This window comes from Asterias rubens, chromosome 1 (assembly GCF_902459465.1).
Source record: "Asterias rubens chromosome 1, eAstRub1.3, whole genome shotgun sequence".
NCBI lineage: Eukaryota > Metazoa > Echinodermata > Asteroidea > Forcipulatida > Asteriidae > Asterias > Asterias rubens.
Window position 1 is genome coordinate 15,250,476 of NC_047062.1, and position 20,644 is coordinate 15,271,119.

The window sequence follows — 20,644 nt, forward strand, 5'->3', positions numbered from 1 at the left end:
GGATTGAAGATTGTATGACAAAAAATTGCTTGTCATTGGACCGCAGGCATACATGTAGAGAACCTTATCAAATTCTAAACATGTTGCTGTTGTGAGTGAATATAGAGTGGGGGATTTAGAGAGGAGGATGTTGAGAAAATTGTCGTCACCCGAGCAATGTTGGGAGTAGGAACAGCTAGGTTCAAGATGTTTTGTTCTTATTAGCAATGTCAACCTATACGATTCAAAGCACTTATGCATTGGGAAACAAAAAAACAAACATCAAACACAATTATTTTCAAATCATCCTAAATAAAGCAGCACAGAGACGCTTGGGGCTCTTTGCATTCAATAAGTTAGCTATTTATTACATTTGCTGTTTATTACATTTGCCATAGCAACAAAGCCCATCAGCACCAATAAGAATCAATATCTAGAGGCACTGTATCTGAATAAAGATACACAAGAACTACCCCCCGCCCCCCATAAATATAACTATAGATGGATTGCAATAGGCGTCACTGGCTGCCATATTTGATGAATTGTGCACGCATGAAGAGCTACCATTGGCTGAGGTCACGCGCAGCACGTACACTTTTCCCTTGTTTATACATCAAAGATGGCGGTCGATGACGCGTATTGCATCCCATCTATAATGAAGTAAAGACACAAAAAGTTATTCAGAAAAAATGGTAGACTGGTCCTGTTATTCTTTCAATGTTGTGCATTACCACCATTATTTTTGACTACTTTTTGGTTGCACGACTCTGGTTCAACAACTCACAAATCAAAGTAGCGCAGTCTAACAATGTCACTTTTGCTACCCTCCTGTCAGACAACTCTACAACTTACTTGATCACAACAGCATCCACGAGTCAAACTGCACAAGCGGTACATATATGAGTAAACATAAAACTTGAACTGTATGGGCACAATGTTCATAGTGAAATTTGACATGTACACCGTACTGTCTAAAACCCAGCTTCTATTTTTAGCATTAGTGCAGAGTGCTATAATGGGAGTGGGGGTGTTCATCCTGTTCTCAAAAAAAAAAAAAATAACCGGTAGGTAAATTGTTTTTATATTGCCAATAAACAGGCTTTCTATTTCTAACCAATTTATGAGTCGACTAGAAGCAAAGTTTACCACAACTTTAAGACTCTTGTTATTGCTACTCATGATGCCAGCCAGCTTTCTTGCATCAAACCTCAGTTATCTTGCAAAAAATAAACTATTTATGCTAGCAAAATGTTTAAATGTTTTTACAATTTCATATAATTTTGCTCCAATGGAAAGAAAAAACACACACGTATTTATTTCTAGATTGAGATGAATCAATGAAATATAAAAAGATATCAAATAATTTATGTTCATTGGGCAATACCTGGGCAACTGCCAAATAAAACTACTCCACACAGACAAATCGATTATTACAATTATGTTCCAATACCTGTAAGAAATTGCAGTCATAGTTCTAATTTTACTACATATTCCAACGTGATTGTACGTGATAAATTTCAAGCCAATTAACAATAACCAATATTAGAACCTACCTTCAATAAATAGTTTTGACTTAAATATGATATTTAAAAAGGGCCAAAGGGTTCATAAAGATAACATAGCTTAAACAAATTTTTTTTTGCTGAATACAGAGTTTAAAAGACAAGTATCGCAAAAGTGAATGATTTCATCTACATGCAAAATGGATGTTTTAAGTTACAGTTGAGGAAATACTTAACTTATAAATGGCAAATTGAAAGTGTAGCCTACTCTATGAGACTAGGCCAACAAATTAAGCTCACTAATGTTTATTTTTATAAATATATAGGATATTATACTTTACTGTAGCTTACTACTGAAATTGCACTTACTGGTTATAACAAAGATGGCTGTGGTAGGGGAATAATGAACTGAATAACTCAAGAAAACTCTGGTGACACACCTTCAATCTATGATGTGTTTATTGATATCAGGCCTTGGTGCCCCTTCAAAGATTTCCCACTGACTTTAAGATTTTCCAATGATAGTGCCCCCCTTTGCAAACTGATATGTTGATTGATATCAGGCCTGGAAATGCATGCAGGCCACGGAGGCCAAGTGGCCTCCAGTGCCCCTTGTCTTGGCCTTGGTGCCCTTTCAAAGGTTTCCAACTGACTTTCAACTTTTCCAATGTACCTTTGCAAACTGAAAATGGCCTTGCCCTTTCGAGAATAAAATTACACGCCTGAGATAGAGTAGTAAGATTTGAGGCCATGTTGTTTTGTTGCACTCTGGGATTGGTGATGAAAGGATTAATGTTATTTTAAGTGTGGGCCTACGCAGGTACTTTGAAAAAACTATATTTTGATTCCACTTGTTTTATGTTATTTACGGAATTACAAACATGTGATACAAACACGGTTAGAAGTATTTAAACATAGGCGTGGCGCCCAAGCTTTATGCTTGGCGCTAATTTACGCGTAATTCAATAAATACACCAGTAATTAATGTTATAAGTGCGCGCGCAGAGCGGTTGACCGTTGCATGCATTTTGACACTTCGCAAAATGGAGTATGAGATCGTGACAAGAACTGAAAATTTACAATAAATTTTCGATAGAGTTTTTAACATTGTTACGCTTTTAACAAAAAGGGCATTTATGAATGGGAATAAAAAGTGGTGACTCTGTCTTAAACATTCGTTTAAAACCATGCAGGGTCATAGCTGTGTGATAAAGGATGGAGCCTTTGAGCCTTTGGCTCTGTCCTTTATCGCATTCCTTTATCCTACAGCCATGGCACAAGGCCACGACCCTAACGGTTTTAAATTAATGTTCTAGACCTTGTACCATTCTTTCGCTTAGTGTTGTTAACAAACATTGAACAACTTCTTTATGGGGGTGTCGGGGCCTGACCGTCAATCACACGAGGGCCGATTCCACAAAGAGCTGAGATGGATTTTAACTGCAAATCAATCATAGTTGCTAAGTAAAGTGTGATGTCACAATACAAATTACTATGGCAATACTGGAAATTTGTCTTGCGATGAACTTTTATTGCTTTGTGAAATTAACCCCTGGACTCAAACTCTTGAGTTTCTGATCTGTTGAGTGCAGGTTCAAGTCCCGTATTGACCCTTAAGGAAGACACTTAACCATTTAATTGCATCTTCCTTTGGGACATAAAGCCGTAGGTCCCATGAGTTGTCTATTTAAACTGTACACTTATTGATGAGAAGGGGTTCAACCCAGTGTGTTTTGACATGGTTGGCTGCAGATTGCGTTACATATAACAAGTTGTAAACCAAGCAAACCTTGCAAATACAAGGTGCTTAGTAATTAAATGGGTCTTGTAATAAAAAAGAAAAGAGTGCTTTGAGTTACCCAATGGTATGATAAAGCATTTAAACCGCGCATTACTATTATTATACTGCACTGGTTTTGGATATTGTGACAAAATGACAACAAACAATGCTTGAATACTCCTAACTTCAAAATACAAAAATAGAACACTAGGCCTATATTAAGCTGTCAACATGCAACAGGGCATCTCATGCTTTTCACACTATCCACTTTTCCTTCACACAAATTTCCTGAGTTTTGTGAAAGGCTCAACAATGGACACACACAAAACACTTGAAGAAGCCGTGCTCATTCAAAGTCTCCACATGATCAACTCATAGTTCGTTCACTTCAATCATGATTATCAACCGTCTCAAGGGTATGAAAGATTCCTTTGGCAAGATGTGATGCTACAGTCTGAAAAACCACATGTTGTTTTGATTGTTCTGTTAGTTGAACTTTGACCTCTCATCACTTCCAGACATCACACAATTAGTGTCAATGAAACTTTGGTCACTTTATATAAATAGCTTCATGCAGATGAGCAGTACAATCTTGCACAATAATTGTCCATTTTAAATGGTTAAATCTATTTGTTCACTTGCACTACTGCCCGGCAAAAATTTTGGCAACACTTCTTAAACAGTCTGAGTGAAGGCCAGGGTTATGAACCTCATCAACTTTAAAGACAGTTTTAACAACACTGAACTTCCAACAATGAAGGAAGATTATAAACTGACACTTTGTAAATGCCTCAAATGTACTTTGGTTATCTGTTGATTTGGCTCATTTTGTTCTCTGTAGATGTAAGCTTTTCTTTTCCGGAGTAAATCCGTCACTGTAATGGTTTGATCATGACCTGTAGGATGGCGTTATCATTCACCAGGAAGCGAGAGTTCGGTGCTGACAACTCGTCCACCGATACTTTTTTATCCAGATCCGAGTCGGCTGTGTATCGTGATTTTGTAAAGTTCTTTTTTCCTGAGACGGATACCAGCACATTTTCACTATTCACCATTGAGATCATGTATTCCATTGGCCGCGGCAAATCCAAGACAACATTTGAGTAGAGAACCACTCGGAAGTCCTCATTATTTGTGGACGAACCCTTGGGGTAAATCTTCAACTCCCAGTCCCAGCTGGTGTGTGGGTATGAAGATGATCGTGTTGAAAACCGCGGCATGAATTCAGTGAGTCTCCCAAAGCACGAGTATCCAGATAGAACGATACGTTTGTCCCAGCGTAGGTCAGTGTAATTCCGCAGTAGAAAGTTTGAGGCTGTGAAATCTTTGTTGTTGCATCGGGCCTCCAGGGAGATGGCATTGTACTTGTAGGCCTGCAACAGGTAAGGGATGAACAGACCAGGATGGAGCTCTACCATGCGATGATGCTCAAGTTGCTCCAACTGCTCCGAAGTCATCATCGGGAAGCGGATGTAACTGATCATCTGTTGGAGAAACTCCTTCTGCTTACTCTGTCGTTCAGGGTGTTTTGGAGATTCTATCCACTTGACGAGAGCTCTGAACAAAGTCAACTCATTCCTGATGGTCAGATCTGAGCTCTTCAAGAACTGAATCAACTGCTCTGTGTCAAGGGCCAACCACTCTAGGTTCCACTCAGGTAGGGACATTATGTCATCAGCTTTAGGTGAGAGAGCTGCAATACAAGACGAGATCAAACAGTGGTGGTAGCATTTTGTGGCATACTGATACCACACATGAAACACATCCTTCAGTGGTAGCTTTGGGATGATACTTTTGGTGGCAAAGTTGACGCACACCTGGCGCAGGTCACCTACGTTGTACTTATCTGCAAGCATGAGGATGGGGAGGGTGTTCTCAACAGTAAGAACAATGTGACAGCTGTATAGAAACTTGAGAAAGGCTGGAAAGACATCACAGCATTCTGGCTCCTCTATTAACTCAACTTCCTAAAAAGTACACACAAGAAAAGACAAGTGTTATTAGAGTCTTTGCATACTGGTTGAAATTGGCATTTTACTTAAAATATCATTCAATAAATAGTCCTTTTTTGAAACTATGTATTGATCTTGGGCTCCCCCCAACTGTGGTCCCGCTCAACTGCAGAGAAAAATCTTGCTGAACAGATTATATAATAAAAAAAATGCTTGAGACTAGTTCCCTGCTTAATGTTTTGCTAACTCTAGTAATAGAATTATTTATCAATGTTTTTTCAAAACATGGCCAAAATTCAGTAGGTTCCTAGCAGGAAACCAGTCACAAATGGTGCATTATGACAAAAGTTTTTGCTATGGGAAGCAACATTGTTTCGTGCTTATTGGTAAAATGCCAAACTGATGACACAGCAGAATAAAAATCTATATCCTCTTCCCAACTCAGCACTCCTGCAATCAAGCCCACAAATTCCACGGTTCTTTCCACCAAGAAAATCATCCCAATAATTTAAGCTCGGTCATGGGATGATGTTAGTTATCATTGTTGGTACAGAGCCAAACCTATGACACAGTAGAATAAAAACCCATGCACCTTCACATGCCTCCAGCATCAATCCCCACAGTGGACTCCAGTTAACGTCTTAACCGTTTCATGGTTTACTCAACCAGGCAAGTCAGGCAAGAATCCAGAAGGAAGGGATTGGTTTTTAAAACACTTTGTGATTGGTTAAGATACGTCTTATTTTTTCTAGAATGCTGAGCGAGGAATTATAACCATAGCAACTGATGCACAATACCCATATCAACCACTGTAATATACCCGTAGCAACCGCAGGTTCATAGTACAGGCCTCAAATTTCCCCGGCGGCCACGACGGCCATGGCCGCCGGTGCCCTGCTTACTGGCCGTGGTGCCCCGAGAAAATCGGACATTTTCGCGGCCAAAAAGGCCGTGCCCTTTTTCTCCGATGGCCGCCGTGCCCTTTTTGAGATCAAAATTTATGTTTTGATACACCATCCGCCGTCTGTGTGCACATAAAATCAAACACTTACATGTACATTCTATATTAATACACGCACACAGAGCGCGGTCGGTTGAATGCTCATCACACGGAATTTAAACGGACGGCAGCATATCCATGCAGTGCATGTGTGTGTGCACGATGCAGAACGAACGACAGACGTGCATCCATAGACATTGTGTACTCGAAGTTTATACACGGGCCGGATGTACTTGCAACGACCATTTGAGAACAATCGCACTGGTACTCATCTTGCAACACGCGTACCCACGCAAGGTTGTCCATGATGGGTACCAGCTAATCACAATTTCGGTTCCATTCGAGGTTGGGCGTCCGCCTATTCCACTGGTATTGTGCTTGTTCACTGGTACTCGTACATGTTTGTGCACGTGGGCCATGTTACGTAAATCACGCATCATGTACATGTACATGAAAGGTACATGTACACGTATGGTACATGTATGTCCGTTGAATAAATCTCCGCTCTGCATGCACACAGTCAAGTGACAGTTCATTGTTTACGTCTGGCCATCGCAACAAAAAATGGATGCACACTTTTACTTCCCATTAATCAATAACATTAAATACATTTAAAAATACTTGATGTTTTTTTGTTAAAGGAAAGCAAAAGTAATGAAATGGTTCATTAAAATAGCCTTCATGGACCTGAACAGAAATTGTTTCATGATCTTTATTTTTTATGGCCTTGATGCCCTTTTTGAAATTTTAAGTTGGCCTTGGTGCCCTACCCCATGGCCTTGGTGCCCTTACAAAATTTGACAAATTCAAGGCCAAAGTGGCCTTGCCCTAAAAATCGGGAAATTTGAGGCCTGATAGTAACTAAATTTCTTTTTTTGGGCGGAGGGAAAATAGAACGCTCAGGGGATCATCGAGAGAGTCATAATAACCACAGTACTTTAAATATCGAAGCAGTCTGCCACACCAGAAAAGAAACCATCCTCCCTCAAGTTCATCCTGGCTCCGACTATTTATCAAACTCCTCATTGCTAGGGAATTCAACAGGAGTCAACACACAGGAAGAGAGGTTAAATACGTTGGGTTCTTTATCAGTCAGCAGTACAAAACCGATTTGTTATGATTCACTCACATAAATAGGTCAACCTCACAAGGTCAGGTATGCTGAGATCCACTGGGAAATAAACATTGCAGGCTTTGAACTATGTACAATGTAAAAGAAATTCCCGCATCAATACTTGTGTACTTCAGGGCTACAATTTAACTCTGCGCCACAGGCCCAAGGACAGTAGTTTTAAGTGCCAGGCCAGTGAACTCACGACCGGATAAGTTTGGCAGTCTTGTGTTTTCCAATATCACACGTGTCTTTGAACAAGAACAAATCAAGTTCAAATGTTGACTTTGAGTCTGGTACAATACCTTTTAATTTTTCTATTGATTAATGGTGCAAACGCTGTTCTTCCTTATCACTCGACTATCCTAATTCCCACTCTATCCTCACACTAAATAATACATGACACACCGATTGTGACCTTAACTATTCTTATTGACATGATTAATGGCTTCTAGAGTGAACGCCCTCTATCAGCGATATAGTAGTGCCATAGTGTTGAGTCACTAGCATCAACGAAGAACGTCTTGTTCCAAGACTAGTGCATCAAGTCAGATGTGGACCATGACTGTTTTTTCAAAAAACAATAAGAAATGACTATGCTACTAGTAACACAAGTTAAAAACAGATCCTTGTAAAAACATGTGGAGTATAATTATTGGCTTAAGGCCAGCCCAATGATGCAGTCAGAAATGGGACGGCAATCATAGCCAGCTGTTAGAAATGTTATCACTGCTGAACGTGCAACGGGCTGCAAATTGTATTTGCCCTTTTGAGATCTTGGCGTTTCTCCTTTCTGGCGACGTCAAATTTTAAATTGACGAGTACAAATATTCAACATCATCAGACATCTGACATTCTCACAAACGGACGATAATAAATACAAAGGAATGAAACAAAATAAAAAAAGACAATTAATTTTAAGTGAATAGTTATATGTTACCCACTACTCAGACATCTGATATTTTGAAATCTAAATTATCATCTTCCTTGAACTGTTTGTCCCTAAATTATATTCCCCCATGAAATAACCATAATGATTCGATCGTCTTAATGTATGAGATGTCAGGCATGATATTTGGTTCTTGAAAAAAAGTTGGTATAATTTTATCGAGTACAAGGGCTGACAATGTACACACCATACAAGTACACAATTGCGCAGATTTTTTCAAAAAATGGTTTTTTTTTTCGGAAAAAAAAAAAGAAAAAAAAAGGAGTATCGGGCCTGAGATGTACTAATTTATTTTTCTTTGAGGAGTTGAATCTGAACGATTAACGACGTCAGATCTTCTTCCAGAGCAACAATAACATGAGTCACTGGAGTTTCTTTGAATCAGATACAAGTATAGCAACGTGACATTTCAAAGTTGGCATGACTTGCGTGTTTCAATATGATGACCAACTCCAAGTAAATGCAACCTTTCCTTAGCTTTAAAGTCCTTAATTATTTCTCCAGTTGGTCGAGTTACAGCACAAGTTGCAAGTGAGCTACAATTTACATACAGGAGGAAATCTTCCATGCCCTTATGTACATCAATTAAAGGGAATGACCATCCTGCCACAGAATGTTATAAAAAATGTTCTATAATCTGTGTGTTGGAGTTAAATACCAACTCAATTTCTCTCCAACATGGCCATGCATAAAATTGTACATGTGCCCCCCCCCCCTTTAAAAAAAAAAAATCTGCCACCAATTGTGCCATTGTTTTTTTTGCTTTTTTTAATGTTACAAATCATAAAATGTCTTTTTTTTTATTTAATTTTTTTTTTTAACTGTATGGTGTTTTATTTAAAGACCTTTTAAATGCAGGATAACAAACAATTGTTAAATTGTTTTACAAAGATGTCTGCTCACTTAAATCTCATTTGAAGTTTCACATTACATAATTGAAGCTTATGTAGTTGTCACATCTCCCATTTCCCCATAACACATTCACTAGCCAAATGATTGAAAGACGATGGAAGAGAAATTTGACCTAACTTGATTGTTCTTTTCATGTAAGATTGCTGAATTATCTTGACATTTTCATATACCATAAATCTTGGTTCACCAGGTGAATTTCAAGTTATTTGCATGCAGTAAGACGTGCACTGGCCATAGGCCTATGTCTTTACGCACATTTTGACTCCCAAAATGGCAGACAGTAGCCGTGTGTGATATTATTATCAGGGGTCAATAGACACAACATCACGCATGTATCAGTCTATAATTTAACATGATTAAGGAAAAGAATAAGATTGATATAAAACTCATCAGGGCCCAATTTCATAGAGCTGCTAAGCACACAAATATGCTTAGCATGAAATTGTTGCCTTGATAAAAAAAGATTACCAAACAAATTTCCACATGATTTTCAGGATATAAGCAAACAATAGTTGAACACCAGTAATAAGCGATATGCAAGAAATGGAAATTTGGTTGGTAATCCTGTTTTTTTCAAGGAAGAAATTTCATGCTAAGTAAATTTTAGTGCTTCGCATCTCTATGAAATTGGGCCCAAAAGCCTGTAAGCACAAGAACTCGCTAAACACAGAATTGCTTAGCAGAATCAGGTTACCAGCCCAAATTACATTAAGTTTGCATTGTTGTGGCTGGTGCATGACTCAATTTTTGCTTCAAACAAAGAAATTTGTCAAGCAGTATTTTCTGCTTTTAAACAGCTTTATGAAATTGGTGAATAAAATAATCAACAGGAAGTGGCAATAAAGAAACACGCTGACAAACAAAGGCATGGGCACTACAGGAGGAAGAAATTAATACAGTTGACTCTGAATACTGACAGGTGATAAACTTAAAGGCAGTGGACACTATTGGTAATTACTCAAAATAATAGTTAGCACAAAAAATTACTTGTTAGCGATCAGCAGAGAGAGATGTTAATAGTATAAAACATTGTGAGAAACGGCTCCCTCTGAAGTAATGTAGTTTTCGAGAAAGAAGTTATTTTCCACTCAAATATTTGAATTTGATTTAGAGACCTAAGAATTAGATTTCGAGGTCTCGAAATCAAGCATCTGAAAGCACACAACTTCGTGTGACAAGGGTGTTTTTTCTTTCATTATTATCTCGCAACTTCGGCGACCAATTGAGCTCAAATATTCACAGGTTTGTTATTTTACGCATATGTTTAAGATACACCAAGTAAGAAGACTGGTCTAAGACAATTACCAAAGGTGTCAAGTGTCTTTAAGGTTATCAATGAATCTCAGGGTTTGCCCTAAACCTTTTTACTGACTGGCCAGAAGTAGTTGATCACCCTTTTCACCCGTTCATCTTTCTAGAAATGACTGGTACAAGTCACAGCAATGCTAACTATATTTTTTTTTGCTCACAGTTACCTATTTTTGCTTAGCAATACTTTATTGTGCTTAGTAAGTTTTTGTGCTTACAGGCTTAAGAAATAATGTGCACTGGTCATACATGTATTGAACATGAATGTGGGACTTACTGCTTTACTGGGATCTGTCCACTCCTTGCTGAACATTCTCTCAAACACCTCACTGGATCGTACTAAGATGAGTTTATGAGCGCTGTAACACTCAAACCCAACCCTGAGCTTAATATCACTCAGTAGACCACTGTTGAAGAAACGGGCCATGTCCCCTAAAGTGTGTCGCTCGTCACCGAAGCAATCTTTTCCACTTGGCGGTAAGCTGTCATCCACATCGTCCTCTTCCTTGGCAGATACGGTGATAGGGGGCTGGAGCTGGCTGGCTGCTGCCAGGTAGAGGGCTTGGATTGGGGGAATGTCGTTCGGCGCTGCACCCCCACCTGCTGGACCGGCTTGCATCATTCTGTATCCCTGGGTTCGAGGATCTGCCTAGATATGCAAAACAAAAAATTATTTTATGAAATTATTAGTGACAAGTTTGTAAAACATTTTCAACCTGTGTATGACTAACAGCCCGCTCCAGCTTGGGCTTTGTAAGTTATTATGAAAGCACGCTATTTTGGTATCAGGCCTCACGTAGCCAGACGGAGTTTAGGCCAAATCCAAAGCCGAAGCTGTAGTTTCAAAAAAGGGTCTAAGTTTGAATGAAAGACTTCACAGACTTTATGCTTCAACAGAACAAAAAAAGAGAACAAAAGTAAGAAATATTTTGAAGTACAACCATAGGTGAAGGGTACAGCCTTTTTCTCTTTTAAACAATTTTTCAATACAACATTGTTACAAGCATCTTATTTTTATTCAAAGGGGAGAAAAGTACACTTAAAATTCTGCTTTTCAATATTAAAAATACCACATAAACAATCCTAAAGGGTACATATGGGCAGTTGGGATATTATAATAAGTTTTATAATAAGTAGTGGTTAACCAATAGCCTAAAAGCTTGTCCTTATGAACCCATAGCAGGGTTCAAGCCCAACTCAAAACATGTGCCTAATTTTCTTATTTGTTCACCTCAAATTGGTTGACTGCTTCAGCAAACAAAGACTTTCTAAAGACCTCAATAAGTGTGTCTGGACAAAGTATACTCAGGCTAGAACTTGGACCCCAAAACCTTCTACAAAATCCTAGCAAGGCCAAAACACAAAACAAGCTTTCACCAAAAAATAATAGGAAAACAAGTTACTTAAATGAGCAAAACATTTAATGAACTGTGAATGTAAAGGCATTCATTCATTACACTAAATATTTGAAGGTTAAAGAAAAAAAATACAAAAACTGGCCTTCAGTGGTTGCATTGCTCGCCAAATATTGTGAGTCATTTCTATTTCTACTAACCACAACTTTCAAGCTCATGTACTATTTATACAAGAGAGTCAACTTACATCAAAAGTGTTCCCACACTGGTGTTATGCTACCATTGTCATCAATACAAACCAATTATCAACTATCAACTTGTATTTAAGTAATATTAAAATTTTGGGCTAAACAAAGAAAAATTGACTAGAGGGGATTTGAACCAGAAATATTTGTCACCTAAAAGGTGCCAAAGGTTTTGACAAAGATGTAAAACAATCACTTTTGATCTTGCAAGCTTTAAATCTGAATTCAGTGAAAATACTGATTGGGAGGGGGGGGGGGGGAAGCTATTTTTCAATGACTCCAATGACTGATGACTAGAAGCCGAAACTTTCACAGATTTGTTATCTCAAATATATGTTGGATCTCAGAAAGTGCGGATAGTGGTTTGTTTTTACAAATAACCAATGTTGGCCAATCAGCTTTAAGGCATGCATACTTTGGTTCACTTCCACTGGACAATTTTACCCTTGGTATAATACTCACCTCTTCAACATTTAGCTTAGCTATACCGTCTGCATTTTCCTTCCTCCATGGCCAGACTACATACATGTACAGGGGCATGCTTTCGTTCTCATAAAAAGTATTATTATGGTGCCTGCGGTTATTGTAAACAGTAAACACAGACAGAATACACACATCGGACAAAGCCTGCCTGGCAACAATAAAGGTCGTAACCCTGAACTTTTTTTCTTCCAAGTGGCAAATGTTTTGCATGAAATTGTTTTCAGAGAAAGACAATGTTGATTTGAAACTAGGAGTTGCAAGTATTTTTTTATAGAAAATCAATTCAACAACAAATGTTTTCAAGGCAAAACATGCAACCTACACGATGTGAAGTGTTTTTGAAGTGCTTGCTCTCTTGCTCTATGGATGTACAAATGTACATACAATACAGTTCCACACACAGTAAAGCTAGCAGTACAATTAAAGCCATTGGACACTTTCGGTAAACAGTATTGTCCAAAGGCCCACACTTCGTGTATCACAACTTATATATAAAATAACAAACCTGTGAAAATTTAGGCTCAATCGGTCATCGGAGTCGGGAGAAAATAACGGGAAAACCCACCCTTGTTTCCGCACGTTGCGCCGTGTAATGACATGTGTTCAAAATAAATCCGAAATTCTCGACGACGAGAATTGATAATTGTTTTAACGTTTTCTCAAAAAGTAAAGCATTTCATGGAATAATATTTCAAGAGAAGTCTTTCACCATTACCTTCTATAAACCCTGTAAGTTATTTGTAAATCTGTGAACTTTTTTTTTTTCTGTTCCGAAAGTGTATAATGGCTTTAATCTAACCATAGAATGGTTCTTTATTTATGATCCAACCAAGCTTACAAGTTACAACATGTAGGTCTACAACGTAGCTGGACCATAGAGAATCACCATCCCGATAAATTATGTTTCACAATGTAGCCACCTACATCATTTAAGTTTAATTCCATTATTCTATTCTAAACATACACCTACATGAAACGGTCTTTTACATTTTGTCGAAATTGAAGAATATATTATAGCCCGCCTTAATATTATGAATGTGATCATATCAACGTAAACAAGAAATCCCTCTTTTTTGACAATTAGCATTTGTCTCGGTTCTCTCACAGTCACACCCAAAGCTTTTTTGTGTACATTATTTGCATTACATGTGTCACTGTCAGCGTACACATTCATGTTCAATTTATCTATCTTTATGAATGCACTATAATAACCCACAGCCTAGAGGCATACTAAAACACATTAGATTTTGGAGGAATATTACTTCGTAAAGGGCCTAGTGTTCCAGACATATCATAAAAACAATAAGTGAATATTTTGTTGTAAAAGGTGCTTCCATCACGACAACAGAGGAAACATGATGCAAATTTTGATCGCAATTTGCCACTAAAACAATCTGTATGGGTGTTTTACCATTGCCTCACCGGTTTACCCATCATCTGTTCTGATGACCCAGTAGCATGCGTTTAATGTGTGAATTTCACATCATCTCACATTGCAGTCTCGCACAGGTTGTTGAAATGACGCCCATGTTGCAAATAGTCTACACAGCCATGACAGTGTGTGTCTGGGAAGGGTGTGAAAACTTGTATCATTCACTGTACAAACACACTCCTCTCTCCATAGTGGCCACAGTACAGCTGTTCATCAATTGATGAAATTAATCACGGAGCAAAGTTTCCTAGCCCTGACAAAATATTCTAGATTCACAAATTCCAATTGAAATGATAGCAGACTTAACCTGGTTTCCAAAATAAATAAGTACTATACAAACATTTAAAAATATAGATGGGAAATATTATCCCTTCCTCCATGGAAGTATGTATCCATGAAAATATGAATTCAACACTACTACTCTAGAAAACATAAGGAAAAAGCCTGAATCAAAATAGATACAGTCCCTGTATCCTAACTACTGAAAATATGAAATGAAAATATTAATTACAATGTTTACATAAAGCTAGGTGTACACATACAAGTAGACCTTAGGGGCAAGGACCTAAGGTCAGCATCAGAAACACGGAAGAAGTAAAAAAAATGACATCCACTTACCATAATAAGAACCATAGTACTGGGAACATAAACAGTGCCGTACCGTGTGCTACCCGATTATAATATTGATTTGAGTTGCATACACGACTGACTGGGATAACACAATAGTGCAAAGTGGTACAGAGCCGATGTCAACAAAACACGGACGTACACAATGCACACGCAAGGCACGCAGTACAGGTACATCTCTAGCACTGTGACAGACATTCAATGCGGACACTCATGATAGCTTGTACTGTACATACTGCATGACAATTCACCAACCACACAAAGGACCAAAATCAACTGCACAGCACTGATATGGGTACAATATGTAGTTCACATGGACAAAGGCTGGTATAATTGACCATTTCCTCTTCCAACAAAAGGAGGTGCCTTAATGTGTAATAGGATAACGTTAATGTTGATAATTTAATCACAGAAAGAAACAGAGCAAAGGGGGGCACAGGAAACCGTTGACAGTTTCTTCATATCAAATTAGAGTCTTCCAATATTAATCCAAATCTATTCAAGGCCAGTTTGCATGCTTTAATATCAATCCAGATACAACAACAGTCTTGTGCGTCAATGTTTAAGATGAATGTTTTCTTGCACTGGAATCTAACACAAGAAAACTTATGCACAAATTTACACACAATTTATATGTATATAAAAAAAAAATCAATGTACAATTTTTTTTTAAAGTAGTAAACAGGGTTAGCCCATTAAAAAAAAAGAAGACCTTCACTGCACATTTTACATACCTGATAGAATTGAAGAATTTGTGCAACCGACATGAATAATCAGCTATTCTCATCAAAGAACAAAATAATTCCCAACAAACTCCAAACAAAGGTATAAGATAAAGAAACGTGGATGTACAGTGCAGTACAATGCATGCCTCATCAGACTGTTTCCAAACTCCAATCTGCTCTGGTCTGAACTTTTCACTCAACTGAGCACAAAGCAATCTTCTACACCATCTGTCAGTGAGCCAAGCAAAGCCCCCCTACAAGTAATGTTTATGAACAGTCCTGTAGTAGATGGTGTGTCATAATAACTTCCTCCACTGCATACACCACACAAGTTTGTCCACAGACCACCTCTGGTTTATCCACGTCCAAACCAACAGTGATATCTGGTGATGACATCACAACGTCTTGACTCCTCAAGCTTGGAGAATGAATAATGATATGATGCCCTCAAGGACAAGCTCAGCATCTTGGCATCTATCCCTTCCTTAAGCTTATCTTCTAGAAGAATCATTCTTGAGATGAGGAGTCATTGTGGACCAAATCATGTGCAGAATTCCAAGTGTGTTATGTAGCTAACAACAGTACAAGATGATCAAACTTTTTAAGGTTGTCCAATGATGATCAAATGTAAAATGTATAAAAACATGAATCTACATCTTAAAGGAATAAATTACAAACATCCTACACAGAGTAAACCTTGACTACATGTAAACCTTGTACATTATATTATAGAATCTGGTCCTTGCTCTATGATTACATCGTGTACATTATTTATGAACACAGTTACCCACACATGTTTGTCCAGCCTAAATAAAGAATACAAATTTGTGTACACGTATGCAAATGACATTCATTGGTGCTGGTACAAATTTTGCGCACATTGAAAGAAAAAGTAAGATTGAATGCATTATTTCTACACTCATTGTTCAAATATGGATAACAGGTTAACCACTGACATAAAGACGAGGATGAAAAAAATATAAAAAAATGCTCATATTACATAACTACAATAAAGAGAGGAGCAATATTTAGAGTAGAAGACACACATCACAGACTTTAATTGATACACTCTGTAGGATGCTATTATTTAATGTGGTATGGAAAATGGAAGGTGAATGAGAGGGCATTGCAAGTTATCCTTGATTGCTGTTTTGCATACAATGTAAATGGCATTTACTGCACCCAGGTACGATTTGCTTTCACATTGCAAATTTGTATCATTCAGGTCTTCTCTAACAAATGATAATAAACAATGAATGACACATGGTACATTCACACGGTACAGTTCACTCTGTGTACAATTCTGTGTGTATCTGTGTATTTTGTGCATTGTATACTTCTTGGAAATGTCATGACAATCCAGTAGACACAACAAGAAACAGAAAAAGAAGGACCCCTCAAAAAAACAAACACAAAAAAAACCCACCCCAAAACAATTATTCATACAAAAAGAGATTTGTTTAAAACTCTTCCTGGTAATCTCATCTCAACCTACATTGTACATCCTGAAATTTCATGAAAACAGAAAGTAGGGGACAACAGCATGAACATGTTCTCCTTTTTATGCCCTTATTTAGCAACAGGCAACCCAAAATTTCATCAAATGGAATGGCATGCGACCATGGAAGTAAGTAGAGGGTCTACCATATATGACCATGGGGTGCAACTGAACCGAAATTGGATACAGTCGGCCAGAGGCATTTCAGAATGCTTTAAAATCTCGTGAGTTCTTTTTGTTAACCAAGCTTTCCATTGTTGTTTCGAGAGAAATGCTTTGTTTTGTAATAATTTGGACAAAAACAATATTCAAAGGACAAATGTATCTCCCCCACCTTGTGAAGTTGGTTCATGTCATTGTCCCTTAAACAATATTCTGGGCCAATTTAAAGAATCATAGTTGGGGGAAAATACTTTTTTTTTTTTTTAAGTTCATTCAATACATTTGGCTCATTAGGTCTACACTCAACACAAGTTTAGCTTAACCCTTGGATTAAAGTGTACAAAATCAAAGATTTTAGAGCACCAGGGGATGGGGAGCTGGGGCTGAAATGGGTAATGTGCACTGGACTAAGATTTCACTGGACCCCATTTCAGCAAGCAAATCTTTGGATTCAACAATATAGATCAGTGCAGACAATGAAACCACAACATAATTGCTTGCTGTAATGGCGACCTAGTGAAATTCACATTCCAACAACAGATACAGAAATGAAATATTTGTATTCAGCCATGCATGATCGATCAGTGAAGTGTAGTGTGTAATGGTTTGACTTTTGAAACAGTGGGTTCCATGTACGTCTAAATCTATCAGCAAGGTCATTAAACTGAATACAGTTATGATATTTGGCAATGAGATTACAAAGATATTCAAGTATTTTTGAAAAGTAACTAAGCATACTGGATGGTGGTCACGAGTGACGAGGTGTTAGAGGTGTTAAGGGGAAATGGTGCGCTCACGTGATGAGACTTGGAGGCCTACCCGGCGCAGCTATAGATGGTCCTGCCTACAGGTACAATTTTGAGGCAGAGGCGGCCCTAATAAGCTGCACTGGATAGACATTGTCACAAAGTGGAGTGGTAAAAAGCATCTATGGAAAGCTGAGAAGAGCAGCGATTGAAAGAGAGCAGGTGATGGTGGAGACTTCAGGAGTGCGCCCTCATTACAACTTGAGGGTGAGCAGCCACCGACGGAAGTCTTTGTAGAATGATGATAAGCATACTACCAGTTACCCCCCCCCCCCCCCAAAAAAAAACCCAAGCAAACCTGAAAGAGTTAAGGGTATTTAAGAAACTACAGAGACAGACAGGTTGGACAGGAATATGACTTTAGAAGATGTCAGTTAACCTACATTGTTCAATTTACACCCCTACACTGTAATAATATCACACCAAGTCAAAACTGAGACATTCCTTTGGGTATTGAGGAAATAACATGTAGCATAGAGCCTATAAAAAAGGTCTAAATTAATCGGAGGATTGTCTTAATTCTGCATAGTTTTAGGGTCTGACTGCATTTGTAAAGGGACTACAGTAAGTGAATCAATTTATTTCAATGTTTTTCCTATCAATTTGTAAAAAGTCAGCCTCTGTTGTAAACTTCACAATCTTCAAGATGATCAATTACAATAACAAAGTTTTTGTATTAAAGGCAAATCCATAAAGCTTTTTAATGTACACATTTGACAAAAAACTATGATTCCTCAAAGTCAAATGTCACACCAAGTTACAAAGTGAAATGGTCACTACAGTGTGACATTTGACTTTGAGGAATCATAGTTTGTTGTCTTTATGTCTAGGAAAGTTGACAACTTTGCTACATATTCCTCCTTTCAATCAAAAACTACAAAAAAATTGTCAGTGTCAGTGCATCGTTCTCCACTGTCCCAATTAAGTTGCTATAATATTGTCTGAGTGAAATAAATATTAAATTTTTAAAATTTTGAAATTTGAGACCAAAAGACACACTTTAAGATTGTGCAAACAATAAAACACCAGAAATTCCTGAGGAATGTTTGCCTCGCTGCCATTTTCCCTGGTAACCCCAGGGTTTACTAGCATTTTAAACCCAATCCAAAGCAGGGGCAGGTATTTCCCAGGAGTTTGCCACCAATTCAAGTGCAAAAAAATCAACAACATTTTCACAGAATTTTTTTTCTTGCGTAAAAGGGGCCAACAAGGAGCTTTACAGTTTTAAATGAGTCAGAAATAAAGAAGTTTAAAGGCAGTGGACACTATTGGTAATTACTCAAAATAATTATTAGCATAAAACTTTTCTTGGTAATGAGTAATGGGGAGAGGTTGATGGTATAAAACATTGTGGGAAACGGCTCCCTCCGAAGTGCCATAGTTTTCGAGAAAGAAGTAATTTTCCACGAATTTGATTTCGAGACCTCAAGATTAGAACTTGAGGTCTCAAAATGAACCATCTAAACGTACACGACTTTGTGTGATAAGGGTGTTTTCTTTCATTATTTTCTCGCAAGTTTGATGACTGTTGAGCTCAAATTTTCACAGGTTTGTTATTTTATGCATATGTTGAGATACACCAACTGTGAAGGCTAGTCTTTGACAATTACCAATAGTGTCCACTGCCTTTAATTTTGCAGAAAAAATTATGCAGTTTTCGGAGGACTGTTTTTATAAATAAAAGATATAGGTCAAATAGTTATTAGCCATTAGATTTTCATCAGGAATATTAACTATACTAAAAATACAATTACAACTCAGAGTTTAAGTCTAAGATTATGGTTCAAATTTAAGTAATGAAGATGTAAACATTCAACACAATACATGTATTTTACATGTATTTTCACTTTTCAATCTTGGCAAAACCTCTCTTGACTTACTTATTAGATCATGGAGGAACAATTTTCCCTCCATAGTTCATCCATGGTTTTAGAATAAAATAATAAAACGTGGGCAATGACACAAATTAACATTATTATTTATGGTTTATTATAAATATTATAATTAAACAAATTTTTTTGTTAGTTGCCATGCAAAATTACATTGAATTTAAAAAATTCACAGTTAAAACATTAAAATTACACTCAGAGTCAGACAGAACAAGGTGGGTTTGACATGAAAAAAACGGCCCATACATAAAAAGCACACAGAGGAATCAACTTAGCGAGCAGAGTAGCAAATATTATTACTGCAAAAAACATTACAAAAATAAAAATGATGTGATGCTTGTCAAACAGTCAATATTATGAGTAAGAAAGTGATGGTCGGATTCGAACTTTAAATGGATAAATCACATGCTGTCAGTTTAACCACGGAGTTTCACAAAGAATGCATGGAAAATGCTTGGCAAGAAATGACTTAATTTGGTCATGTTTACACTCTAGAATGGACCCGCCCCGCCCCCAGCCAAGCGAGAGGGTCACCCACTATGGAGGCCACCCCATCACTCTGGAAAGACAATGAATGACATTGACAGATGAGATACGACAGAAAAAGCTCACCCTATGATCGTATTCAGTACAGCCAAGTTGGGGTTGTTAATTAAATTGACGCCAAACGCAAACATTGGTCAAAAGTTTGTTCGGCAACGTTGATCCGGAAATCAAAAGTAAAGTTGACCAGTCGGCAGTAGACCATTCAATTAAAGAACACCATTCAGCCACGGTGTGAAACAAAAAACTGGGTCAATTGCGGGGGTCCAATGCATGATGTCACAGGCTTTTATTTTAACAGTTAAAGATCTAAGTTGATCTGTAAATAAAAATATAAATAAGTAAATTATAAAAACAATTTTACTAATAAAAGATTATTTTTAGTG

The 20,644-nt window shown here is 37.6% G+C and overlaps 1 protein-coding gene across 3 annotated transcripts; it reads right to left on the reverse strand.

Annotated features, from left to right (window-relative positions):
* Positions 1–317: 317 nt before the first annotated feature.
* Positions 318–20,512, reverse strand: LOC117288446 (BTB/POZ domain-containing protein 17-like). 3 transcript variants are annotated; one of them, XM_033769334.1, is made up of 3 exons: positions 20,328–20,512; positions 10,771–11,142; positions 318–5,228 (listed from the first exon to the last, which is right to left on the reverse strand). In XM_033769334.1, the coding sequence occupies exons 2-3, from the start codon at positions 11,113–11,115 to the stop codon at positions 4,134–4,136; spliced, it is 1,440 nt and encodes a 479-aa protein (XP_033625225.1). In that variant the 5' UTR covers positions 11,116–11,142; positions 20,328–20,512; the 3' UTR covers positions 318–4,133. The 3 variants fall into 3 exon arrangements, with proteins under 3 accessions (XP_033625225.1, XP_033625208.1, XP_033625216.1); XM_033769317.1 differs by lacking the exon at positions 20,328–20,512 and adding an exon at positions 15,370–16,023; XM_033769325.1 differs by lacking the exon at positions 20,328–20,512 and adding an exon at positions 14,627–14,774.
* Positions 20,513–20,644: the final 132 nt, after the last annotated feature.

Coding starts and splice junctions, on each gene's coding strand:
- LOC117288446 (XM_033769317.1), bottom strand. CDS start 15,402: ATGTCGGTTGCACAAATTCTTCAATTCTATCAG. Junction 11,143..15,369: donor AAATTCTTCAATTCTATCAG/GTATGTAAAATG, acceptor TTGCATATCTAG/GCAGATCCTCGAACCCAGGG. Junction 5,229..10,770: donor GGACAGATCCCAGTAAAGCA/GTAAGTCCCACA, acceptor TGTACTTTTTAG/GAAGTTGAGTTAATAGAGGA.